General features: G+C 42.8%; 1 protein-coding gene across 4 annotated transcripts in view; it reads left to right on the top strand.

Annotated features, from left to right (window-relative positions):
• AGK (acylglycerol kinase) overlaps window positions 1-27,730 on the top strand; it is a 120,844-nt gene that overhangs the window by 18,650 nt on the left and 74,464 nt on the right. For 3 of the 4 annotated variants that reach the window (XM_024758052.1, XM_024758053.1, XM_024758050.1), the window contains exons 1-2: window positions 17,555-17,688; window positions 23,037-23,154. In XM_024758052.1, coding sequence (XP_024613820.1) covers window positions 23,054-23,154 — 101 coding nt within the window. In that variant the 5' untranslated portion in view covers window positions 17,555-17,688; window positions 23,037-23,053. Of the gene's footprint in view, window positions 1-17,554; window positions 17,689-23,036; window positions 23,155-27,730 lie in introns of those variants that run through there. The other variant, XM_024758051.1, reaches the window with a different exon arrangement.

Below are 27,730 nucleotides of genomic sequence, written 5' to 3'. Positions count from 1 at the left end.
TTAGGTGTACAGAAAAATTGAGCAGAAAGTACAGAGTTCGCATAGGCCTCCCACTCCGCCTACAGTTTCCACTAATATTAAATTCTTGCATCCATTTGTTACAATCGATGAGCCGATACTGGTACATTATTATGAACTAAATCCATAGTTTATATGAGGGTTCATTCTTTGTGTTGCACATTCCATGGGCTTTGACAGATGTTTAATGACATATATCCAGTGTTGTACAGAATGGTTTCACTGCCCTACAAATCCCCTGTGCTCCCCCTCTTCATCTTCTGTCTCCCCAGAACCCTGGCAACCGGCAATCTTTTCACTGTCTCCATAGCTTTGCCTTTCCAGATGTCATAGAGTTGCACTCATACAGTGTGTGGCCTTTCACGTGGGCTTCTGTCACTTAGTAATATGTCTTTCAAGTTGCTCCAGGTCTTTTCCTTGAGAGCTCGTTTTCATTGTTGAAAAGTATTCCATTACCAACGTATTCCCAGCAGACATTTTATTTAAAAAGAAAGACCAAAGACTGCATTGTATTAGAGTTAATTAAATATCAAGAGTTCCATGAAAGAGAAAAGGAAGGTGCACAGGGCAGCTTGATGTGGAGGTGTGTGGGCAGAGAGGTTGCATTTCCCCTCTGGTAGCATTGATGCAGGCGGTGTGTCTCAGAGGGGGCAGGGATTATGGGCTGGTTGTAAATATAAGAACCTGGTTATTGCTCTTCTTCTCCCTCCTGGAAACACAGCTCAACTGCCAGCAACTTGGTCCCGTAAGCACAGGGCCTGATGCACAGTACCTGGGCCTGGTACTGATGGCCGACTAAGAAAAAAAATGCTCAAGTCTTGTATCTCAAACCTGACACGTAAGAGCATGCAGTAAATGCTTGAATGAATGGGTGAGGAAACACAGGATAGGCCCCCAGACCTGGGGACTCAGGGAAGATGCCAGGAGGAGGCAGGAAGATCCAGTCATTAATGATCTTGTGATAAGGCCCGGGAGATACTACTGCCGAGACCAAGATCCCCTTTACAGACTGCTAAGCACTGCAGAGGGACTGTTTGTATCAGATTCAAGCCAGGACATCCCCAAGGTCTCTGACAATAAAGAAAAAAGCAACCTGGGGCCAGCCAGTAGACCTGGAGGAAAATTGGTCGCTTGTGGACCTGTTTAGCCCCAATTCTCCTTCTCCAGCCAGATCTTCAGCGCCACCTAGTGGTGTGCCCTTCAGGCTGGCTGTGCTACCAAAGCAACCGACCAGGGAGGGCTTCAGGCCCTGGCTTAAAGCTGGAGGGATTAAAGCCTTCCTCTTAAGGTTCAGGATAAGAGACTATGTGGAAATAATGAATAAATGGAGAGCTTTAGAATTAACGTCAGAGAATTTTAAGTCACAGAACTTAATCTCAGCAATTACATGCATACAGTTAGGGGCAGGGTTTTGTATTTGTGCTTCTCTCTGTGCAGCTTGGGATATTGAGCAATTCTGGTCAATGAGGCCAAGATCAAAAGTTAAAGCTGTGCAAAGAAGTGCAGAACTGAGAAGTAGAAGAGAGAACCCGACCCAGCCCCTTCTCCCAGGCAGAGCAAGTGTTATTTCCATTTCTCAATTAGAGCAGGTAAGGCTCCATTAAATGCCCAAGGCCAAGTGGCCAACAAAGGAAGCAAGGACCCGGATTGGGTGGAATGATCTTTTCCTTTTGCTGTGCTGCTTCTTAGTGCCCCCTTTCTTTGGATATTCACCTAGTTTTGCCACAATTGCATTGATATTCTCCTACCAATGGGCAAGTCAGTTTTGTTCTATCCTACTGCAACAAACTGTACTCCTAAAGGCTTGGATCACGCTGTCCCTAATGCAAGAACTACAGTTCCTGAGAATTTTTATAATGCAGATGGCAGGTTATTGCATTTGTTATATACATTAAATATCTTAACTATAATGTCAACTCCTCTCTCCTTTGTCTATTATAAAATTTAGGTCCATCTCTGTATGTAACATTTTTAACCTAATTAATGCAGATCACAGTGGATTTTTTAAATCTGCATTTTCTTTAAGAGCATGTCATTCATAGATTTAAAGTAACCACCCTCAATGACGTAAGTAAACAAAGGAGCTGGGTTTCCTATCTCAACGTCTAGGAGTATTTCTGCCACATGACCCGACTGCACCATACTTGAAGTCAAGAAGTCTTTTTTATTCCCAACTTAATAATACATAAAACACTATGTACTATATCACCCTTTTGGAAATTTGTATGCTCATTTGTACATCAAAGGTTCTACTGAATCTAATATAAATACACGTTTAGCCTAGTGATTCCCAAGCTCATGGAATCATTGTTTTGTTGTTGTTGTTTGGTATGTGTGTATAACTGTTAACTTTCCTCTGACATAACATGCTATAAAACACACCATGAGAAATGCTGGTCTGGAAGATAATATGCTGGACAGTCTGATTGAAGAGACCTGGACTTGAGAGATGATTTTGAATTGAATGAGGATTCAATCTTTGCAAATAGTCCTTGGGCATAAAACAAAAATGGAAAAACAGCTCAGAGCATAAGTTTGCTTCAAAATTCTTACTTGTAACCTTCCTTGTTCAAGAAAGAATTAATATGGGGGAGCAGGATTTCAATGGTACAGTGATTGTCTCCGGGGGTCTCCATGAAAATGTAAAATGTACCTATGGTATGGCATCTTCTCCCTTCCTTTCTTCGACATCTTTCATCTTTTTCTTGGATTGCTACTCACTCTAGCTCCCCATCTTTTTCATCTCTCTCTCTTTTTTGTTTTTTAACCTTTCATTTACTTATTTAGTTTCCAGCTTCACTGAGACATAAATGACTCATAGTCTAGCGGCCCCTTTTAACCTCTCCGTCTCAGCATACAGCAGGTTTCAAAGTTACCACTCACACCTACTTTGGTTTCCTCAGTGCCTATCAGTTTGACGTTAGCAAAACAATCTGATCAAATTAATATTCGTTATATAATCAGTTCTTAGTGCTTCAGAAGCATTGGTAATTGGAATAAATAATTCTGTAAGTGAAAATTTTCAATTAGCCTTGGAGAGATTTGGAGAAAAGAGTTGACGGATCCAAGCTGAATATTTAAAAGATATATTTCTGTATATTCTATATTCTAGAAACAAATAGTTCTATATTGAAATTTAAATAGTACCATTTACAAGAGTACTAAAAACCTGAAAAACATAGGGATATATTTAACAAAACGTGTCCAAGACATGTACAATTAAAACTTAAGAAACATTACTGAGATAAAGAACACCTAAATAAATGGCTAGAAATGCCACGTTCATGGATTGGAAGACTCAATATTGTAAAAAAGTTGTCTCCTCAAATTGATCTATGTATGTCTTCATTGTGCCCATGACAGGAATGTATATATTTATCAAAAGTCACCAATCTGGGTGCATTTTATTGTATGTAAATTATATGTCAATAAAATTGATTTTAAAAATTGTAGTGGGGAATGCAAGATCAGGAAGGAGTAGGTTTGGGTATATCTCTGTGTTGAGGTGGACACATCTTGAGTAGGCTTATATGCTAAAGAGGGAAAGACAGTGGAGATGGAGGGAGAAAACACTGGAGGGAGGGTTTGACTGTTAAGGCAGTTTTCTCAAAGAGAGGGAGAAGGGGGTGCCTGGCAAAGTGCCGGTGGATGCATGAGCCTTGAAGGGGAGGAGGGGACATTGTGTCCCACAGCCTGCAGTCGAGGAGGGTGCATTTTCACCTTTGAGTCATGTTATGTGAGTAATTTTGTGCGTGGGAGGGCAGAAAATTGAGGAAGTTCAGGGTTCATTCAACCCTAAACTAGTGTTTATTTTATGACAGGCACTATCTATATAAGGATGAGAGTATTCTATAGGAAAAAGAATAACATTATCACTGTCCTTATGGAATTTAGAACATCATAGTTGGGGGAGGGGTCAGGCACTAATACAATTACAAACTTGTATTATATTACAGATACAATTGCGAAACATTCAGATTATTAATGAATTCCACAAAGGCTAAGGGAGCTCTGGGTGAGTGTAACAGGAGGAACCTAATTTAGATGAATGACCCAGGGAAGGTCTCTGGGGTGAAGTGACCGTTGAGCTGAGAGGAGGAAGATGAATGGGAGTGGGTTAGGTGATGAGTGAATGCACCAGGCTTGGTGAAGACCTTGACATTGGAAAGATTTTGGTATCTTTTGATATGGAAAAATAATTATGGGTGAATTTTAAAACATTAATATAAAAAATGAAACCACAGAAAATTCCTAGGAAATAAATACAGGTGAATTTCTGATGATTTGATAGAAGGCTCTCCAGTAGTATGACTAAAATTCAACTGCATACCATAGAATAGGTTTTTTGTTGTTTGTTTGTTTTTTTAAATGTAAAACATATCATAAACCAAGTACAAAGGCAAATAAACCATGAAGGTATTTGGAACAAATAAATCAAAGGATTACGACTCTTAATCTACAAAAAGCATGTACCAAACTGATGAGAAAACCACTAAAATATTCACAGAATCCAGTTACTATAATATCATCCTTCTAAAATGATTTAATACTTTCATCATTTAGATAAGGTTATAGAATTTTAGAGGCAAAAATAAACATAAAAAGCAAGTTGAGAAAATATGATAAAAATACAAGTAAAAAACAAGCAAGTATTTTATGGAAGAGAAAATTAAAATGGCTAAATAGATGAAAAAGCATTTTTACTCATAATCAAATGGAAGTTGAAAAATGAAATACCATCTTCCCAGCAATTAAATAAGTAGAAATGGGAGGGAAAAAATGTTACTTACTGCTGGTGAGAAGGCTATCCTATACAGATGGTGAGAATATTAAATTGCTTATAAGCTTTTAATAAAACAGTTTGGGAATATGCATCTGAAACCTTAGATATTTTTTTCCCCTGATTCCAGTTTTTAAAATTAACCCTAAGGATATAATCCTAAACGACTTCAAAGATCTTCAGTTTTTTTTTTTTTTAGTTAAAATCTTAAAGCCCAGTCTTTCAACAATGAAGGGATAAAGAATGATGTATCCAAATGTTGAAATATTATGTATTAACTTAAAAGAATTAAAAAAATATTATGTGGGCATCCCTGGTGGTTCAGTGGTTAAGAATCCGCCTGCCGATACAGGGGACGTGGGTTCGAGCCCTGGTCTGGGAAGATCCCACATGCCACGGAGCAAATAAGCCCAGGTGCCACAACTACTGAGCCTGTGCTCTAGAGCCCGCGAGCCACAACTACTGAGCCTGTGTGCCACAACTACTGAAGCCCGCATGCCTAGTGCCCGTGCTCTGCAACGAGAGAAGCCACATTAATAAGAAGCCCGCACACCACAACAAAGAGTAGCCCCCGCTCGCCGCAACTAGAGAAAGCCTGCATGCAGCAACAAAGACCCAACGCAGCCAAAAATAAACAAATGAGTAAATAAATTTAAAAATATATATATTATGATCTGTGGTCACCTGCAACCATGTGGCCACTGAAGGCAAGAGACTTTTACTGCCACACTACCCTAAAAAATATCATATTGGCTGGTCCACTACCTTAACGCTACCACAGCGAAGGAAGCGCACCATGCACTGCATCCTCCACCAAAAGAAGGCACCCATTTTTGAGGTAACAACTGTGAGATGCACGTGTGCTACAGTGACCCATTTCACAGGTGGGCAAAAAGCTGTCAGGTCTGAGTGGGCTTGGAGCAGAAGTTTCCTCTGCTGAGGGCTACAATTGATTTTGTCCTTCAGCCCTTAAGATCTAACAGATCTAACCACGTTCCTGGTGTCTGGGGGCAGATCAGGATGTGGAATGGACGTATAGCAAGACCCTGTGGATTCACAGATTTAGTTTTATTTTCCCTGCCTGTCATGCCTTGCCAGAGCCACCAACTGGGGACTCACCAGGGGCCTTATGAATGATTGCGGTATCTTGCACAGCATTGCTTTACACCAAGGAACCCAAGTTAAGTAGAGGGCCATGAGCATCACTTCTCAAGACAGTATGGTATTGGCAAAAGAACAGACAAGTAGATCAATGGAACAAGATAGAGGGCCCAGAAATAGACCCTCATAATTAGAGTGAACTGATCTTGGACAAAGGAACAAAGACAGTACAATGAAACAAAGATAGTCTCTTCAACAAATAGTGCTAGAAAAACTGGAAATCCACTTATAAAAAAAGATTAATTTAGACACCTTACACTCATCACAAAAATTAACTCAAAATGGATCATAGACCTAAATGTAAAATAAAACTCTATATAATTTCTGGAAGATCGCATAAGGAGGAAACCTAGATGACCTTGGGTATGGTGATGCCTTCTTAGACACCACACCAGAGATGACCCATGAAAGGAAAAAGTGATAAACTGGGCTTCATTAAAATGAAAAACTTCTGCTTTGCAAAAGATAATATCAAGAGAGTTAGAAGACAAGACATAAACTGGGAGAAAATACTTGCAAAAGACACATCTGGTAAGGGACTGCTCTCCAAAATATATAAAGAGCTCTTAAAACTCAACAATAAGGAAACAAAAAACCTGATTTTAAAATGGACCAAAAACTTTAACAGACACTTCACCAAAAGTGATATACAGTTGGCAAATAAAAAAACATATGAAAATCTACTCCACATAATATTATCAGGGAAATGCAAATTCAAACAACAAGGTGACACCACTACAAGCCTGTTAGAATGGCCAAAATCTGGAACACTGACAACATGAAATGCTAGTGAGGACGTGGAACAGCAGGAACTCTCATTCATTGCTGATGGGAAGGCAGAATGGTACGTCCACTTTGGACGACAGTTTGGTGGTTTCTAACAAAACGAAACATACTCTTATCATATGATCCAGCAATCACACTTCTTGGTATTTACCCAAAGGAGTTGAAAACTTATGTCCACACAGAAACGTACACATGGGGCTTTCCTGGTGGTGCAGTGGTTGAGAGTCCCCCTGCCGATGCAGGGGACACGGGTTCGTGCCCCGGTCCAGGAAGATCCCACATGCCGGGGAGTAGCTGGGCCTGTGAACCGTGGTCGCTGAGCCTGCGCGTCCGGAGCCTGTGCTCTGCAACGGGGCAGGCCACAACAGTGAGAGGCCCGCGTACCGCAAAAAAAAACAAAAAAAAAGAAATGTACACATGGATGTGTATAGCAGCTTTATTCATAACTGCCACAGCTTGGAAGCAACCAAATGACCTTTAGTCGGTGAATAGGTAGATAAACTGTGGTCCATCCAGACAATGGAATATTATTCAGGGCTAAAAAGAAATGCGCTATCAAGCAATGACAAGACATGGAGGAAACTTAAATGCGTATTACAAAGTGAAAGAAGCCAATCTGAAAAGGCTGCATACTATACGATTCTAATTATGTGGCAATCTCTAAAAGCAAAACTATGGAGACAGTAAAAAGATCAGTGCTTGCTGGGGTGGGGATTGTGAGACAGAGAGATAGAAAGCACAGTGAGCACGGTGGTTTTTTTAGGGCATTGAAATTACTCTGTATAATATGATAATGATGGATATATGTCATTTACTTTTGTCTAAACCCATAGAACATTTAAGACCAAGAGTAAACCCTAAGGTAAACTATGGACTTTGGGTGATTATGATGTGTCCATGTAGGCTCATCTTTAGATAAAAAAAAAAAAGGCACCATTCTGGTGAGTGATGGGATACTGGGGGTAGGCTAGGCAAGTGTAGGGGCAGGGGGATATATGGGAAATCTCTGTACCTTCCTCTCAATTTTGTGATAAACCTAAAACTGCTCTAAGAAATAGAATCTTTAAAAGAACACCTCCTTAAAATTCATTATGGATAGAATTTCCTCCTTCTTGTTTCAGAATACTTAGAAACTGGGTTACTCTGGGAGACTGGGTTTTGCAAAACAATATTGGAGAACTTGCTTGATACAATCAATGTGAACCCTATCTTTGTCCCTTTTCATGCCTGTGTTAAACAGCCACCTGGAAAGTGCTAGCTAGGGCCCAGATGTCGTCAGGAGGAGGAGGTGGCAAAAGGCAAGGAGACACATTAACAAAAGAAGTCACTTTCGGGAAAGGGAAAGGGCAGGGCCCCTATCGATCATGGGTGAGAATGGGCTTTGCAGAGGGTTCTTATAAAATCCCGTGTTAAATGTGGAAGATATTCTCTCTCCTGGCAACCTGCTGGTTTCTTGAAAGGCCTCATTTACATGTTTCCAATCTGTTAGTTACTACTAACCGTGGATATTAAAGGTCAAAACAAAGAAGAGATTTTAAGCCTAAATACCACAAGATCTCCACTTCATACTTTTCTTAGTGGAAACAAAGTAGTCTAAAGAAGAACCTGTGTGCATAAAATATGTAAACAAGCCAAAATGAATGTTAAAGGAATTTGTACATAATTTTCGAGGGTGAAAGTTCTGGTGGAGGAGCATCTATTCCCATAAGAAGCAGATTCCATCTGAGATGCCTCATGTAAGGCTCTTTGCTGTGATATGAATGTTATACCGATTTTTCTGAACACTTAACTCTATTTTAATGTTAATGAATCTATAGCAAGAGCATGGCCCGGGTCCAGGGGAACGGTTGGAGAATGATTTTAGGAACAATTTAAGGTTAGACATACCAACTGATGTCAACTAGCTCCTTTCTGCCTTCTGTTTTCATCTGGTTTTCCCCTAAAATTTCAACATCATCTTTTTAAAAACATTGTCCTCACTGTGTCTCCTACCCACCAAGAGCCTATGGTTTGTGCTTTATCAAGTCAGTGCTCTTGGCTTCAAGAAGCAGAAAACCCTGGCTCTAACTGGCTTAGACAATAATGGAATTTATTATTTCACATTACGGGATGTTTTTTTCCTTTTTTTTTTTTTTTTTTTTTTTTTTTTTTGCGGTATGCGGGCCTCTTACTGTTGTGGTCTCTCCCTCTGCGGAGCACAGGCTCCGGACGCGCAGGCTCAGCGGCCATGGCTCACGGGTCCAGCCGCTCCGCGGCATGTGGGATCTTCCCGGACCGGGGCACAAACCCGCATCCCCTGCATCGGCAGGCGGACTCTCAGGGAAGCCCGGATGTCCAAGTTTGAGCAAACTCCAGGCATAGTCCAACCATTTGCCTCAACGATGTCACCAAGGACCAAGTTCCTTCCATCTCTTCCTGCTCATCGCCTGTGAGCTGGCTTTGCCCAAGGGCTGGCTCCCTTCATGGTTGAACAATAGTTGTAGCAGTTTCAGGTATTATGTACACATATGACCCTATCTATGGGAAGAAGTGGGACCATCCCTTTCATTTTTTTCAACAGCATTATTGAGGTGTAATTCACATACCTTACAACTCTTTCATCTAAAGTTTATAATTCAGTAGTTTTTATTATATTCATAGAATTGTGCAACTCTCACCACAACCAACTTTAGAACGTTTCATCCCCCCAAAAAGAAATCTCATACCCATTAGCAGTCATTTACTATTTTTCCCCCAACCATCCCCAACCCCAGCCTCAGGCAAACTCTAATCCACTTTCCATCTCTATGTATTTGGCAATTCTGAATGTTTCATATAAGTGGAATCATACAATATGTGGCCTTTTGTGACTGGTTATTTCATCTAGCATAATATGTTTAAGGGTCATCACCATATCTTTCTTGAATGTCCCCTTTTAAGGAGAATGAAATCTTTCCTGAGATCTCTCAGCAGACTCCCCCTAAGACTCACTGGTCTAAAGTGAGTTACATGATCACTTCCTAACCCAAGCACTGGCAGTGGAAGAGGAATTACTATGAGGACCTTAAACTGATGTGAACTAACTCCTAACAACAGTGATGGGGTTATCTAGTCACCTGCAAAGTTGTCACAGGCAGGCAGGGACTGTGAAGGTGAGAAGTGTATACCTGAGCAAAATTTGGTTCCTTTTAGGAAAGAAGAATGGGGGAAATGGATGATGGATAAAGAAAGAAAGTGTGTACTACACTTAGTACAACATAATTACAAGTGGAGCCAAGAATCAGTGGTGAAAGAGGCTACACTTATCTAGGGTTTATTTATTCTACTGGTCTTCCTTTCTTTCTGGCTTTTTGTTCTGCATCTGTAAGTTTCCGACTCTAGGGCACTATGAAGGTTCTTTTGCTGTAGGTTTACCATGGTCACTGCCTCAAGTCACTCCATATACCACCCCTGCAGTGGATCCTACCATCAGGCTTAGCTAAGCTGACCAAGTTCTGGAGCTTCAGGGAAGTGGCAAAAGCAGGGAGAAGTAAGTGAGAAGTGAGAGCCACACAGCACCCTCTCTAGGGTAATCAACAGCCACCTTTGCTGTTCTAGGTTGATGTATATAACTGGGAAGGAGGTTGCAGGTATGAGAGTATTAGAATATGCATGTATATATGTATATCTTGTCAGTGAGCATAAAATTAAAATGTGGGGCTACCTTAAACCTTGAGTCTCTCTACCTTGGTTTAGTCTCACATTCTCTCACTCTTCCACATTAGGGAGCAATCTGACTGGTGACTTAAGTACTTCTTAAATCCCCAGTGATCTGTGAGTGATCATGGCGCTCCTATCTTCCTGTTTCCTCTTACCCTACTTCTAAACAGAGGTTGTTTCCATTCAAAATGCTTTTTGTTTTTTAAAATTAATTAATTAATTTTTGGCTGTGTTGGGTCTTCGTTGCTGCGCGCAGGCTTTCTCTAGTTGCAGCAAGCAGGGGCTACTCTTCTTGCGGTGTACGGGCTTCTCATTGCAGTGGCTTCTCTTGTTGTGGAGCACGGGCTCTAGGTGTGCAGGCTTCAGTAGTTGTGGCTCACGGGCTCTAGAGCGCAGGCTCAGTAGTTGTGGCGCACGGGCTTTGCTGCTCCGCGGCATGTGTGATCTTCCCAGATCAGGGCTTGAACCCGTGTCCCCTGCATTGGCAGGCGGATTCTTAACCACTGTACCACCAGGGAAGCCCCCCTTCAACATTCTTAATAACAGATTTTGAGCCAAGAGAAAGTCACCTCAGGATTGGTTCTGGACTAACGGGAAGCTACTGGGTTTCCGGATGGTCTGTCATCGTGTTAGGAAAATACTACAGATTTAAAAAATTTTATATTGGGGTATAGTTGATTAACAATGTTGTTAGTTTCAGGTGTACAGCAAAGTGACTCAGTTATACATATACTTGTACCTATTCTTTTTCAAATTCTTTTCCCATTTAGGTTATTACAGAGTACTGAGCAGAGTTTCCTCTGCTATACAGTAGGTCCTTGTCGGTTATCTGCTTTAAATATAGCAGTGGGTACATGCCAATCCCAAACTCCCTAACTATCCCTCCCCCTGCACCCTCCCCCCCCGTAACCATAAGTTCATTCTCTAAGTCTGTGAGTCTGTTTCTGTTTTGTAAATAAGTTCATTTGTATCATTTTTTTTTGGATTCCACATATAAGCAATATCATATGATATTTGTCTTTCTCTGTCTGACTTACTTCACTTAGTATGATCTCCAGGTCCATCCGTGTTGCTGCAGATGGCATTATTTCATTCTTTTTTATGGCTGAGTAATATTCCATTGTATATATTGTATGTACCGTATCTTCTTTATCCATTCATCCGTCGATGGACATTCAGGTTGCTTCCATGTCTTGGCTGTTGTAAACAGTGTTGCAGTGAACATTAGGGCGCATGTATCCTTTCGAACCATGTTTTTCTCTGGATATATGCCCAGGAGTGAGATTGCTGGATCATGTGGTAGCTCTATTTTTAGCTTCTTAAATATTACAGATACTGAGACGTAAGTAAGACTCTTCCAGTACTAGGGGATATTGGCTATCTGTCAGCACATTCTTCTAATGCCCTCAGGGAAACATGACTTCATTTTATAGGCAACTGAGTTCACAGTTTCAATATGTAGCTTATTTCAACATGTAGCCAGTACCATGTGTGGCAACGTGTTGTGTGAAAGAGACACAAATCCCTATCTTTGACGGTGCAGAATGTTCTCCAAAGATCCCAGGCAAGAGTTGGAGACCAAGGAAAATTCCAAATGACTACTGGGAATTAATTTTCTGCTGTTTAGGAACCTCACTTAACTGTCAGCAATACTGAACAAAGAGCATGGGAAAGGGAGAGCATGAGCCATGCCCTTGTCTCTGGCTGTGCACACCTGGATAGATCTTTGGCCTCATCTAAGACATGAATGTGCCAGTGAACCTCAGGGATGCTGCCCAAGGAGCTGCTGCAGGCATCTAAGTCCTGTGGTGTCAGACCTGAGTCTTCTTCTCTGGAACTAGAGATGCTCATCATGGACCAGCAGAGGAACATTTCCAGGACTCTCCCTAACTATGAGAGAGCACCAGGCTCCAGTCCTTGACTAACAGAAGGTCTTGGGGCTGCCTAAGCCAGAGTGTCAGATTTCTGCTGGGCTGCAGGAAACCATTCAAGGCTGGCTAGCAATGGAGCCTGATTATTTTGGGATCTGTGTACATCCTAGTAAAATAGAGTTTGGAAGAGAGTAGAGTTGGTGTAGGTCTCCAAAAACTCCAACCTCTATATCTACCTAGAGGAATGCATACAGGGATTCCCTCATTGTCTCTGATGTCCCCCATTTGTCCTACAAAAATACATGCTTAATGGCTGAAGTGAATGATGCAGACTAAAACCATGACCCTTGTTCGAGAAAGAGGTAGATCAACAAGGGTAGCTCTCAGGAAAGGCTGCAGGAAGGATGTGATTTGGATGAGCAGAGGGAAGGAAAGGGGGCACTACAGGTTTGCTCTGGGGATGGGTGAGGGATTGCACAGATGGCCCTAAACAAACAAAATGGCAGACAGAAAAATAATTTAGTTTTAATTTTGATTCCCTGAAAGTATTGAAATATCAACCTGTCTAGATTGGATTCTCCAGGAAGCATATTCTATGACAGTGTATATTAATTTCCTATTGGCTGCTGTAACAAATTACCACAAACTTAGTAGCTTAAAACAACACACATTTCTTATCCTACAGTTCTGAAGGTCAGAAACCTAAAATGGGTCTGTAGGGCTGTGTGCTCCCTGGCTCTAAAGGAGAACTTATTTTCTTACTTTTTCCAGGTTCTGGAGACTGCCTATGTTCCTTGGCTTGTGACCCCTTCTTCCACTTTCAAAGCCAGCAGAGCGACATCTTCTCTCTCTCTGATCTCTGGTCTCCTTCTTATAAAGATCCTTGGGATTATACTGGGTCCACCTGGATAATGCAGGACACTCTTCCTATCTCAAGATCCTTAACTTAAACACATCTACAGAGTATTCATAGGTTCTGGGGATGGACACGGACATTTGGAGGGATTACGCTGTCTTGCATACAGTGTTTAGCGTTCAGAATCAACACCTGCAAAAAGGGAGAGAAGGAAGCAGGATGGAGCAGAGGGAGAAGCCGAGCTATGATGCAGCCTGACAGCCGCAGCTGACCCCACGAGGAGCTCTGGGGCTAGGATAACTGGTCAGAGGTGTCTTATTTGGGTCTAAAGTGACAAAGCTGTTGTACTTTCTCCTGGGTCAGGTCATTAGATGTGGGTCACTTCCAGAAGGGCGTGACACCAGTTAAGATGGCTCGCTGCATGGAGGCTGCCCCTGCGGGGGCTGTCTATCCCAGCGGTCCTGGCAGCTGGGACGGCAGGTCTTTCCTTGAAGGGGGATCCAGGTGGCGCATCTCCATGTCCACTGCTCAGCCCTGGTCATGATGCCTGAAAAGAGCCTCTGAGAGGTTTCCATGTTTTAGTGTCATTTGTGGCCTTACAGACTACATGTGTAGGATGTGGCTTCCACTCTATGCCCCCACAGGATGTGGGTGGGGTTAACTTCTGTAAACACGGATAATGTTTTGTTTTTTTTTCAATTTCTGATCTTCTTTTTTTCTTCACTTTTTTTTGAAGGGTGGGGGGAGTATAGTTGCTTTACAATGTTGTGTTAGTTTCTGCTGTATAGCAAAGTGAATCAGCTATACGTATACATATATCCCCTCTTTTTTTGGATTTCCTTCCCATTTAGGTCACCACAGAGCATTGAGTAGCCTTCCCTGTGCTCTACAGTAGGTTCTCATCAGTTATCTTTTTTATGCATAGTAGTGTATATATGTCAATCCCAATCTCCCAATTCATCCCACCTCCCCCTTCCCCCACCCCCTCCGGCATCCGTCCATCCGTTTTCTACATCTGAAACAGGGATAATCCTTCACTTAGTTATTTACAACTGTGTGCTCTAGAAAGGATACGAAGGGGCAATCATTGGCTTAACCAATGTGGCCAAAACAGGGCAGTTTCTACAGCAAAAATATTAATAGTATAAATTATATCACTTCAAAAATAAATGGGCTGCTTCAATAATGCTTTACAGTGTCAGGAAATACATGTGTCGTGTGATGGGCACAGTTAATTCCTCAGAGATGAATTTATGGCTTACTCCCGTTTTGATGCAGGTATTTTCCCATTTGCAGGTGACCCATCTGAGCCATATGACCTGTTGTTCCTGTTTATACAAACGTGCAATTTAAGGAGGGAACACAAAGGTCTCTCTCAGAGACATGCCCCACACCATGGCTACACTCCTCTCTTTTGCAGATGTAATTCTGAGGCTTTATTTTGCGGAGATGTCTTATTTTCTCTAGTCTGAGAATCCAGATAAAAACCTGGGAGACTTCTCTGCTGGGAACTCAACAGCCTGACACCAACATTCCCAATTACTGCCACACTGGCCACAATGAATTAAAGCTTTCATATTAAAGAAATAAAGAAAACGAACAAATATTCCCTAATGGTCTCATGAACACGACTCGACTAGTCCTGAGTGAGGTGGGCTGTGAGACACACGACCCTCCACATGCCCTTGTTCTCCCTTCCCTGGAGGGACTGCCTCCCCCGTGGGGTGCTCTTTTCTCCCTGGTGGCAGAGGCCTGTCACCCTTCTTGACAGGCATTCTGGGCATCTGCCTTGTGATGCCTGAGCTTTTCAACAGTGCGTGGCTCTAACTCAAATAAAACCAGAGTTTTCTTTTCCCACAGCTCAACCCCATCCAGATGTTACCTTCCGGTGAGACCCTCACGCCCTCTCCCCGGAGCTTTGGGAGAGTCAAAGCTGTGACCTCCGTTTTGAACAGGGGATCTGAAATCTCATCCCAGCCCTGGTTCTTTGGCATCAGCCCTCTGTGAGTTAACGTTCCTGTCTCCCGTCTTTAGTGACCCTGGTGGGGTGGATTGGGGAGGGGTCGGTACTCAGAATTCTCGCCCTGGCCGACTAGCACTCCATCCATGTGCACAGATGGCCTGCCCCCGGTGGGCTTGAAACTCAGCTCATCCCAGTTTTGCCAAATACATATTCTTCCTTCCAGGGTACCTGGTGGATCCCAGGGATTTTCTGGTTAGCTGGTAGTTGCTTGAGGTTTAGGCAGTGGCTACAGGAAAAAAACAAAAACAAAAACACCACAAGTATTTATTGAGTGTTAACTCTGTTCTATGTACTTTTCTAAAGGATTTACGTGTATGGACTCATTTACTCCTCATGACAATCCATTGAAGTAGATACAGTTATTATCATCATCATTATAGAAACTTAGGTACAAAGAAATTAAAGGTATTGTTCAACTCCCTCAGCTAGTATGTGGCAGAGCTGGAATTCCAGTCCAGGCACCTGGTTCCAAAGGTGCAAATACATTTACCTACTGGACAGTGCTGCCTTCCCGCACTGGCTAAGTGTGGTGTAAAGACCGCACTAAATGCCCATCTGCAGCCTGGGCAGTGCTGTGCTCTCATCCAGTTGTGCCGATAAGTCACAGACCACAGAGGGAGGCCTCTCTTCACTGCCATAAAACCCTCCGCACCGTGTGCACAGATACACGGCCATGCACGCATGGCTGTCCTCACAGGGGCGCTCACAGGCCAGCATGCACGGCTGTCCTCACAGGGGCGCTCACAGGCAGGCATGCACGTGAGCACATTCAGCGTGGTCAGATCACATCCACACGTGACGCAGGTGTCCCAGCGAGACTGGATTCTGTTCTTCGTTGACCCTAAAGACAGAAATGAGTGCAGAGCTCCCCGTCACTGTGTAATCCAAAACAAAAATAAAATCAGCCCTAAAGCAACAAGAAAAGGTATACATATATAAAAAGTATACATACACAAAATATACATCTATATATAAAGTATAGATATATATTTTAAGAAAAAGCTTCTTTCTATATTTCTTCATTTTCTGATTGGAAAATTATGGAAAATTCATTTAAGCCAAACTTTTCTCACTTTTTTGCTGAAACCCTAAAGCTTAGTCTGCCCATTGGACCATGCAGCATCAAGTTCCAGATTTTTCTAGCCTGCAGGCAAGGAGTTCAGCAACTCATTATCAAATGCAAATGTTTTAGATGGTTGGAAAAGGAGAGTTGAAAATAACTGTCTCCCATACCTAGAATATCACAACATCGTATAGCTAGAAGAGATTTTTTACGGTGATCCAGTCTCCTAATTGACAGGTGGAAGGGCTAGGAAGTTCACCCTACTGGTAGTGTGGGGTCCTGAGGATTAGAACCCGGCCGAGTATGCTTTACTGCACCATAATCTCGTCGGTGGTTCTCATTTCTCTTAAAACATTCATCTGGGGGGCGATAGTAAGGATGCGTGTCTTTATGCAGTAAATGGGGAAACTAGACTGCAAGCTCTATGAGGGCAGGGACAATGGGCGGGGGTGGGTGCTGCACAGGAGTGCATCCCCTGTGCCTAGCGCATGCGCAGCACTCAGCAAATGTTGGTTGATCCAATGATGAATGGGAGAAGAAAAGAAACCTTGACTGGTATGGTGCCCACAGCACACGTGCGGGTGGGGGAACTGGTGGGAGGCGGACAGAGAATTAGAACTGCCCTCTGGTGGTCAGCACGGGCCCTGGCTTCTCTGCAGCTCTCTGGCTCTCTAGAATCTATTCACTACACTGTGGCCAGAGGTGTTTAAAATGCAAACCAGATCAGGTCATTCCCCTGACTGAATACTCTCAGGGTCTTCCCAGCCCATTCCATATAATGTCGGAACTCCTCACCACCATGGCCCGTCTTGCCCACCCCTCCGGCTTCATCGCTACCTCTTATTGCTTAGTTGTCTCTGCTTCACTCGCACTGGCCCCCGACTTGGTAAGCTGCCTCAGGCTTTACAGATTTTGCACTGGCCGTGCCCTCCTTCAGGTTCTGTTTTCCTCTGGATCTTTGCTTGACCTGCGGCTTCTCGCCTTCAGGTCTCAGGTTAATTGCCCCTTACTCGGAGAGGCCTAACTTAGACGGCCTAACTTAAAATAGTTCTCCCCCCACCCCACTCCTTTTCTATCACCTGTTTTCGTTTTCTTCGTGGTACATAGCACTACCTGAAATTGCCCTGTTCAATTAGTTATTCTCCGATTTAGTGCCAGGTCCTAAAACAGTGTTTGTCTCGGTAGGCTTTCCATAAAATATTGTTGAGCGACAGAGGGATGGATGATAAGGCTGAATGGATGAATAAATGAGCGATCGAAAACTGAAGGCACCGCCCCCCCCACAAACATACACACCTGCGCGCCTCGGGCGGCCGCTGCAAACCGCACCTTCCTTGCGTGCCAGGAACCCGCTGCGGAACCCAAGGGCGGCGGCAGCGGTTTCCCTTCAAAGAGCCGGGGAATCTTGAGTGAGCACACAGGAAAGGCAGCTTGCGCGCTGGACCCGTCTTGGTGAGTGCTGCAGTGCCGGGGCGGGGAGCCGGGAGCGGGGCTCGGGGACCCCGCCCGGGAGGGCGGGGAGGGCCCCGGGGCGTGGGGTGGGCGTCGCGGCCCGGGTGCGGGCGGGGGGGGGGAGCGAGGGCCGGACGGACCCGCGCGGGGAGGGCTCCCTGCGGACGGCGGGGGTCCTGTTGCCGCTGCGGGAGGCTGGTGGCCTGGGGTCTAGCCCCAGAGCTGCCTTGAACTTGCGTGACCCTTACCCACTTCTCTTGGGGCCGGGGGGAGCGATTCAGCTAACTCATTTGCAAAATGGGGCGAATGGTTTCTGATCGCTTGATGGATTGGTTGATTGGTTCGTTCATTCCAGGTGGTTTACTAGGTTCTGTTTGCTAGAGATGCACAGACAGAACCTGCCCATTGTGGGGTCCCAAGTCTCGTGAGAAAAGCCCCGCCTCATGGTGAGGAGGGTCGAATACAATCAGAATTGGGGAGTTCTTGGGAAAAAAAAACGACACGCATGCATTTCGGACGAGACATGCAACAGTTATTTATCGAATGGCTATTATGTGCCAAATTTTATTTTTTCAGTAAAAATTTAACTTTTTACTGAGATTGGGGAATAAGAGTTCTGTTGGGTACTTAGAAGGCATATACACTGCTAGCTAATATATTACATATTTGATGATGACTTAAATCCGGAAAAATTTACAAGGTGCAACCATACCCCTCACAGATGTGAACTTTACAGCCAAATGAGTTAATCAGAGCAGATGTATCCTCATTTTACTAATGAGAACATAGAGACAGGTTAAATGATTTACCCAGGCTCTCACTGCCAGTAAGTAACAAAAGTAGGACTAGAATCTAGGCCTCAAGACCCTTGGACGAGCACTCTTTCCACTATACTAGGTTGCCTGCATGTTTCCACAGTAGTTTTGTAATGCGCAGACCCATTGACACAAAGGGAGTTCCAGTGGGTCATGGGTGGCCTTAAAACAGACTCTTAACGACTGTTAGATTGTTCTCTAACTTCTGTCCTTGCCTTGTATATTTTACCTGTACTCCAACTTTATCTCCTTCGCACTGATGAGTCCCAAATCTATATCTTCCATCCAGACAATTTCTCCTGGCTTCAGACTGCTAAGTCCAGACATCCATTGATCATTTCCATTGGATGCCCCACAGGCATCTCAAACTCAATATCTCCAACACTTTTCTTCATGAACCTACAATGCAACTCTCATGATTGAAATCACTATTCAGTAAGTTGCCCAAGTACAAAACTGGCTTGGTTCCTCTTCTCTCACCTCCTACAATCAGTTGATCACCAATGGCTGCTAGATTCTATTTTCTAAAGATCTGCCACATCTATCCTCTCTCTGTCTCCTTTGCTTCTTCCTTCGTTATGTGCCTAGAGATTGTGGTAGAACTTGCTACCGGCTCTCTGTAGCTTTTAGCTCAGCTTCTTCCAGCCCATTTTCCATTCTGCTACAAAGTGATCTTTCTACAGTCCAAATGTGATCCTATCACTCACTTGCTTAAATCCCTTCAAGGTTTTTCATCATTTTCAATGTAACATCCAAAGTCTTTAGCGTGGAGTCAAGGTCCTTCCTGATCTTTTCTGAACCTTCCCGACCTTCCCATCCTTTATCTCCAGACTACTATTTCTCAAAGTGTGGTGCTGACCTCCACTAGAAGCATGGGAGTACTCATTAATAATGAAGAAGATGATGCCAAAAACTCGGCCTCTGTGCACTGGTGCCGAATTGAATCTTGGAGACAGAGTTTTGGGTGAAGTAGAAAAGAATAGCTTTATTGCTTTGCCAGGCAGAGGGGGACACAGCAGGCTCATGCCCTCAAAAACTGTGTGTCCCAACCCAGGGGGATTTGGAGAGGAGTTTTATAACAGTGGTTCAAGGGCGGGGTTGCTTATAAGGCTCAGGGTGTGCGCAGGGCCTGCGTTCCTTTAATCTGGCCTCAGGTGGTCTTCTGATGAGCTTCTGTGATTCTCGAGGTTATTAAGCTGTGACCTCTCTGAAATGAAGGTTGCTTCATCAAGTAGTTACCATCTTCCATTTGTTGGGGGTTTTAGTTCTGTGGAAGAGCTCAAAGATATTGTTATGTGTATACCTTGAGGTGGAACCAGGACCCTGCCCCAAGGCTGCACTAATGTTTTTTGACTGTTCCTCCCCTTGTCTCTGTATCCCTTCCCTTCCCTGATTAGCAACTGTTTGAACCTGCCCTTTGGAACTCTGAAAGTCTAGAAATGGGAGACACAGAAAGGCTTTCGTGCCCAGGAGCCCCACAGGGTCCTGCTCGGTTTCACTAACAGCCCAACCAGAACAAGTCAGAATCTCAGGGGGTAATGCCCAAGAATCTGCATTTTAACAAGTTTTACACTAGAGTTTGAGAGGCCTTGTTCTCACCTTCCATATTTACCCTGCTCTTTATACCTGACTAACCACCTGTGTTTCCCTGAACATACCTTGCTATCATTTATGCCCTTATGCACATCAATCTCTTTAGCTTCTCATTTGGTACTCCTCATTCTCCAAGACCCAGGGTAAATGTCACGCCTCTGGGAAGACTTCCCCCAACCGTGGACCACCGTGTCACCTCCAGTCTACATTGGGTCATTCTTGTGGCTTCTGACAGAGCCATGACTTACCCCTCAACATCCTTCCCACTGTATTACAATCATAAATTGTGTAATTGTTTTGCATTTGTGGGTTTAACAGTTGCCAGCACTTGAGAATAGAGGCTTGTGCTTCTCTGCCTAGCACCCAGCACAGAGTCTAGCATGCTGAATGAACGAGTGCTTTAAGGTGCGATGGAGAGGCATCTAATTATCACGTGTGCCTTTGGGTTCCTTTGTGTACCATCCTGGACTGTGGCTCTGATTCACAGGCAGGTGGGCTTCCTGGCACTGGCTTCATTGTTGCTGGTGATAAGGATGTGTCTGGCCTTGAGAGGAATTTTAAGCAATGGTAGTGTTAAAGAAAAAACTATGTAGTGACACTTGTTAAAGAACGGTCAGGCAGACTTTACTCAAGGGTAGGGAGAGGCATCTGGGTGGATGTAGAGACCACTGCAGTGGTGGTCTTAGAGTCGGGGAAGGAGGTTGGACTCAACTCTGACTCCAACGAGGACAAATGGGGGTTTATAGCCAAGGGGCAGAGTGGGCATCAGTGGATGGAAAATTACTAAGAGGGAACATCAGGGTTAAAGGGAATTCTTGTTAGGCTGACTCAGTAGAGTTCTTGCTGAAGGCAGACCAGGGTGATAAGATATCCAGGGTGGTCAGATACCAACGGTGGAGGTGGGGGATTTTCACTAAACTAAGTGGGATTCTTGCTCAAACTGGATTCTACAAGGGTGGAGAGGGAAGCCCAAGCTAGGGCCTTGTCCAGCAGAGCTCAGAGGAGCCTGATTAAAGTTAGGTCAAGAAGAGAGTCTTCGTGGTTAAAGGGAGTAATAAAAGAACTAGAATCTTCACCAAAAGCTGAAGATTTTTTTTTCTTGGTCTGTTTACCTCATGCACACAAAGTCATAAAAATTTTCTGTATCTGTTTAGAAAATAATTTATTTTTAGAAAATTTAGAAAATACATTGCAATTTAAGATGTAAAATAAATGTCACCCATTTTCTCACAATCAAGAGGGAATTACTTAAAGTTTCTGTGTGTTTATTTCTACTGGTATTTTTTTTCATTTATATTCATGTTTGGACATAATTGGTAAATACCAATTCCATAAGGCTTTTTAATCCTGCTAATTTTACTTAACATTATATTTTTAGTTTTTTCCACATCAGCAAAAATTCTTAGTGAAAAAAAATTTAATGTAGTGGGGGGAAAAGTGTTCCTTAACCTTCATAGGGTCCCTAGCTAGGTCTGGAAATTAGACTGACAAAGACTGATCAACAGGAGGAAAGCATACACGTTTACTCAATATGTTCTACATGATACGAGAGGCTTCATAAAGAAATGAAGACCCAAGGAAACAGGCCCGAGTATTTTATTTTAGACAGTCGTGGAGGAGCGTGATAGGGTGAAGGGTATGAGGTAATTATAGCAAATGGGAAACAGCAAGGCCTGTGTGTTAGGATTCTTCTTGGCATCCCTTTTTCCTTGGAGACAAATGGATCCTTCCTGCTGGGTATAGGGCAGGCACCTCTCACTGGAGGGTTTTATGATCTGTTTCAGGGAAGAAGGGCAAGGTGGGCAGGTGGGCAGGGTGACCTTCCTGCTTCTGCCATTTTCCCGAACTCCTTCCGCTTAAAATATCCACTCTGCAAGGTGCCGTATTTTGGGGTAGCATGTCTTGAACCCCATCACATTCAACAGTTATTTACCGAATGGCTGTTATGTGCCAGGTTTTATTTTAGACACAGGGATACTGCAGTGACCAGAACAGTCAAAATCTTTACTCTCACGGAGTTTACATTCCAGGGGGGTAAGTTAATAAACAAACTAGCACATAAGGATCATCACAGGATAAGTGCTGTGACGAAAAGAAACAGAATAGGTTTATATGGTCACTTTGTTTTTGAGTAAAGTTATGCTAGTTTGCCTTCCGTATGGGAGTGTGTGTCTATCTCATTTTGTCATCAGTGAGTATAATCATTTAAAAATTTTGGTAATTTTATAGGTGAATAGTGATAGTTCTTTGTAATTTGCATGTCTTTGATTACTCAGGAAGTTGAGCATTTTTACAGAGCTGTGTGCACTTCCTCTTCATTGAGTTTTCTGTGAATGTTCTATTGAGGGCCTAGTGTTTTCTCCTATTTTGAATAATCCCTTTACATTACTAGTTTGATTACTAATTTGATGATATACACTTTATATATAATGGATAAGCAGACACTCTTTTTTTTAATTTTTCCTTTTTTTTTCTGGCCGTGCCGCACGGCTTGCGGGATCTTAGTTCCCCGACCGGGGATCGAACCCAGGCCCTGGCAGTGAGAGTGCCGAGTCCTAACCACTGGATGGCCAGGGAATTCCCAGATAATTATTCCCAGTGGTATAATGAAAGCAAAGACAGGACACCTAGAATTCCCTTCTTCTCTTCCTGCTTCTCTCCCCCTTCCTTCTAAGAAAAAGTGATGAGAGAAGAAAAAAGTATAGTTTAGGTGGAAAGAAGTGAAGAAAGAAAGAAAGAAAGAAGGAAGGAAGGAAAGAAAGAAAGAAAGAAAGAAAGGGTAGGTGGGTGGGTGAGGAGATGAAGATGATGTAACTAGGAAGGAAAAGGAGGGAGGAAGGAAAACATGGAGAGGATGAAAGAACTGAAGACAGTCATAGGGACTCTGCACGATTCCCTTGGACAATTATATTTTTTTCTTTTCTGCCTCTACTAATCTAGCAAATCCCTAAGAGAAGATGACTGTGTTCTTTAAAACACTTCGAAATCATTGGAAAAAAACTACAGCTGGGATCTGCCTGATGACATGGGGAGGCCACTGGCTCTATGGAAAACACTGGTAAATATCTGACAGCCCCCATACCCCCCACCTTCACATGCAACAACAAAACAGTTCAAAAGGGCCTACGGTTAAAATCCTGTTTAGCTGTGCTTGTCTCTGTAAAACAGTGTGTTGTAAAAGGAAAGCAAATGTTAAAACCTCAAAGACAAAGGCTTCTTGTTGTACCCAGTTCTGAAAGATGGAAACTGTATAGAGCTATTAACACTCGTACTTCAGTGGACACAGATTACTGCAGCGAGATCAGAACGGGGAGAAATTGAAGGTCGCCTAGAGAGAGACAAGGGACTTCCCTAGTAATAGTAGAGGGTTGGAACTCACACGTGTCCTTGGGTGGTCCTTGTGTTTCCCGCTATGGTCTCTTGATCTCTAATAGTGCCCATTGCTAGACACTGAGTCTGCCACCTGCAACCCCTGTGATTTTCCTCATCTAACCCATTAGCAACAACAAAACTAATGAACCCATTAGTTCATTTAAATGAAACTTAGACGTTCAGACCTTTTGTTTGAGTAAGGAATTCCAGGCACTCATGGGTTTTATTAGCCTTTCAGGTCTGTGGGGAGAAGGTGCCAGAGCTCCTCTTCTGGATTCACATGGTGATAAGATTTAAATGAACAGCTTTTATATAAAAATTATACAGATTACTAAGAGAGCCGATCAAATTGCAGTCTTTTGGGGATTCAGGGCTACGTCTTAAATATATAGCAACATTCTCTGACATCCAAGTGTCCTGAATAACTGCTTTGTTAAACAGAAAACGGAACAGGCTTTATAATGGAAGTCTCCACGTTGGAAAGGTACTGGTACTTCTGCGAACGTTCTCAATGCACCACTACAGAGATAATTTATGATGCTCATGGTGTCTACTTTTTGCAGGTGTGGAAAAGATGGAACATTCCCCCCTTTTCTTTCTAAGTCTTCTCAAGGCTAAGCACTTGAATTCCATTAGCTAGCATATAAAGAACAGACCTAAGAATCTTAAAATTTTAATATATAAAAAAGAGAAGGGCAGAGGAAATGTTTTAACAACTTGTGTATGGAGCATATAATGTTTGGCTTTTCCTCCCTTTTCAAACTATTGGGCTGGCCAATAAGTTCGTTCGGGTCTTTCCGTAACATTTTACGGCAAATTTGAGCCATAACGTTTAAGCCCTCGAGGAAAGGCTCCTTATACCTCCTGCCAGGGTAGGAACTAGGATTTCCTATTTAGGAGCACCCAGTCCAGGCCACAGCTGGCTTAAGGCGGGAGGACCTCCCACCTGCTGCGGATTATTGCCATTGCTACTGCTGGGTGAAGATGTGAGGAAATAACCGTGTCCCCTGTTCAGGATGTCTTTAAGGTACCATAATAATTTCTCGCCAGCGTAGTCTTGAGACTTTAAAAAAGGCCCATTAAGTCTGTGGCACGTCGGAGGCCTCATTCTCAGTTGGATCTGAAACAGCTTGAACTAGAAGTGTAGCAGGAGGCTGGAGGCATCATTTGCTCTGTCTCTACCCTTGACATTCAAGGTTACTGCTCAGAATGCAACCCCCCATCGTCCTGCATAGCTTCCTTTTCTCAGACTTCTCTCCGCATGCTCTGGTGCTATTTAGCACCCCTCCCTCCCCCTTTTAAAAAATTGTGGTAAAAAAACACTAAAAGAAAATTTACCACCTTGACCATTTTTAAGTGTACACTCAGTAGTGTTAAATATATTCATATTGCTGTACAGCAGATCTCTAGAACTTTTTCATCTTGCAAAATGGAAACTTTACCCCCACTGAATACAACTCCCCATTTCCTCCTCCTTCCAGCTCCTGGCAACCACCATTCTATTTTCTGTTTCCGTAAGTTTGACTGCTTTAGATACTTCGTATGAGTGGAATCATGTAGTACTTGTCTTTTGTAACTGGCTTATTTCACTTAGCATAATGTCCTTATGGTTCATTGATGTTGTAGCATATGGCAGATTTCCTTCTATTTTTAAGGCTGAATAATATTCCATTGTATGTATATACCACATTTCTTTATCTGTTTATATGTTGATGGACGTTTGGGTTGCCTCCACCTCTTGGATATTGAGAATAATGCTACGTTGAACTTGGGTGTGCAGATATGGCTGTAACATCCTGTTTTTAATTCTTTTGGGTATATACCCAGAAGTGGGATTGCTAGATCAGATGGTATTTCTATTTTAAAATTTTTGAGGAAACTCCATACTGTTTTCCATAGTGGCTGCACCATTTTGCAATCCCAATTTCTCCACATCCTTATCAACACTTGTTATTTTCTGGGTTTTTTTTTTTTTTTTGATATTGGCCATCCTAATGGGTGCGATATGGCATTCTGTGGTTTTTGTTTGCGTTTCTCTTAATGATTAGTGATACTGAGCATTTTTTCATATGTTTGCTGGCCATTTGTTTATCTTATTTGGAGAAATGTCTGTTCAAGTTTTTTGCCCATTAAAAAAAATCAGGTTATTTGTTGAGTTGTAGGAGTTCTTTAACCTTTTATGAGATACATGATTCGCAAATATTTTCTTCTATTCCATAGATTGACCTTTTTCTCTCAGTTGATTGTCCTTTGATGCACAGAAGTTTTTTTTGTGTGTGTGTGGTATGCGGGCCTCTCACTGTTGTGGCCTCTCCCATTGCGGAGCGCAGGCTCAGCAGCCATGGCTCACGGGCCCAGCCGCTCCGCGGCATGTGGGATCTTCCCAGACTGGGGCACGAACCCGTGTCCCCTGCATCGGCAGGCAGACTCTCAACCACTGTGCCACCAGGGAAGCCCCTACACAGAAGTTTTTAAGCTTGATGTAATTCCATTTGTCTGTTTTTGCTTTTGGTGTCACATCTAAGAAATCATTGCCAAATCCAGTGTCAAAAAGCTTCCCTGCTATGTTTTTTTCCTAGGAGTTTTATAGTTTTAGGTCTTAGGTTTAGGTCTTTAATCCATTTCGAGTTCTTTCCCCAGTGTGTCTCCTAGGTGCCCTTGTCAAACATCATTTGATCATATATGTGAGAATTTATTTCTGGGCTCTCTGTTCTGTTCCACTGATCTATATGTTTGTCTTTATGCCAGTATCATACTGTTTTAATTACTGTAGCTTTGTAATATGTTTTGAAATTAGTGATAGGCCTCTAACTTTGTTCTTTTTCAGTATTCTTTTGGCTATTCAGGGCCCTTTGAGATTCCATATGCATTTTAGGATGGTTTTTCCTATTTTTTCAAAAATGCCACTAGAATTTTGATAGGGATTACATTGAATATGTAGCTCATTTTGCGTAGTATGGACATTTTTTTTTTTTTTGCGGTACGCGGGTCTCTCACTGTTGTGGCCTTTCCCACCGCGGAGCACAGGCTCCGGACGCACAGGCTCAGCGGCCATGGCTCACAGGCCCAGCCGCTCCGTGGCATGTGGGATCCTCCCGAACTGGGGCATGAACCCGTGTCCCCCGCATTGGCAGGTGGACTCCCAACCACTGCGCCACCAGGGGAAGCCCAGTATGGACATTTTAACAATATTAAGCCTTCCAATCCATGAGCATGGGATGTCTTTCCATTCATTTGTGTCTTCTTTAATTTCTTTCAGCAGTGTTTTATCATTTTTAGTATACAAGTCTTTCACCTCCTTGGTTAAAATATTTATTCCTAAATATTTTATTCTTTTCAGTGCTATTGTAAATGGGATTTAAAAAAATTTTTTCCCCTTTTTCTTGAATTATTTTATTTTTTATACAGCAGGTTCTTATTATTTATTTCATACACATCAGTGTATACATGTCAATCCCAATCTCTCAATTCATCCCACCACCAGTATCCCTGCCCCTGCTTTCCCCGCTTGGTGTCCATACGTTTGTTCTGTACATCTGTGTCTCTATTTCTGCCTTGCAAACCAGTTCATCTGTACTGTTTTTCTAGATTCTACATATATGCATTAATATACGATACTTGTTTTTCTCATTCTGACTTACTTCACTCTGTATGACAGTCTCTAGGTCCATCCACATCTCTACAAATAACCCAATTTTGTTCCTTTTTATCGCTGAGTAATATTCCATTTTATATATGTACCACATCTTCTTCATCCATTCGCCTGTCGATGGGCATTTAGGTTGCTTCCAGGACCTGGCTATTGTAAATAGTGCTGCAGTGAACATTGGGGTGCATGTGTCTTTTTGGATTATGTTTGTCTCTGGGTATATGCCCAGTAGTGGGATTGCTGGGTCATATGGTAATTCTATTTTTAGTTTTTTAAGGAACCTCCATTCTGTTCTCCATAGAGGCTGTATCAATTTACATTCCCACCAACAGTGCAAGAGGGTTCCCTTTTCTCCACACCCTCTCCAGCATTTGTTGTTTGTGGATTTTCTGATGATGCTCATTCTAACCGGTGTGAGGTGTTACCTCATTGTACTTTTGATTTGCATTTCTCTAATAATTAGTGATGTTGAGCAGCTTTTCATGTGCTTCTTGGCCATCTGTCTGTCTTCTTTGGAGAAATGTCTATTTAGATCTTCTGCCCATTTTTTGATTGGGTTGTTTTTTCTTGACATAGAGCTGCATGAACTGTTTGTATATATTGGAGATTAATC

The sequence above is a fragment of the Neophocaena asiaeorientalis genome, unplaced genomic scaffold, assembly GCF_003031525.2.
Source record: "Neophocaena asiaeorientalis asiaeorientalis breed wild unplaced genomic scaffold, Neophocaena_asiaeorientalis_V1.1 scaffold206, whole genome shotgun sequence".
NCBI classification, from domain to species: Eukaryota; Metazoa; Chordata; class Mammalia; order Artiodactyla; family Phocoenidae; genus Neophocaena; species Neophocaena asiaeorientalis.
Note: the sequence above shows the minus strand (reverse complement) of the source record. Positions and strands in the feature narration are given on the sequence as shown.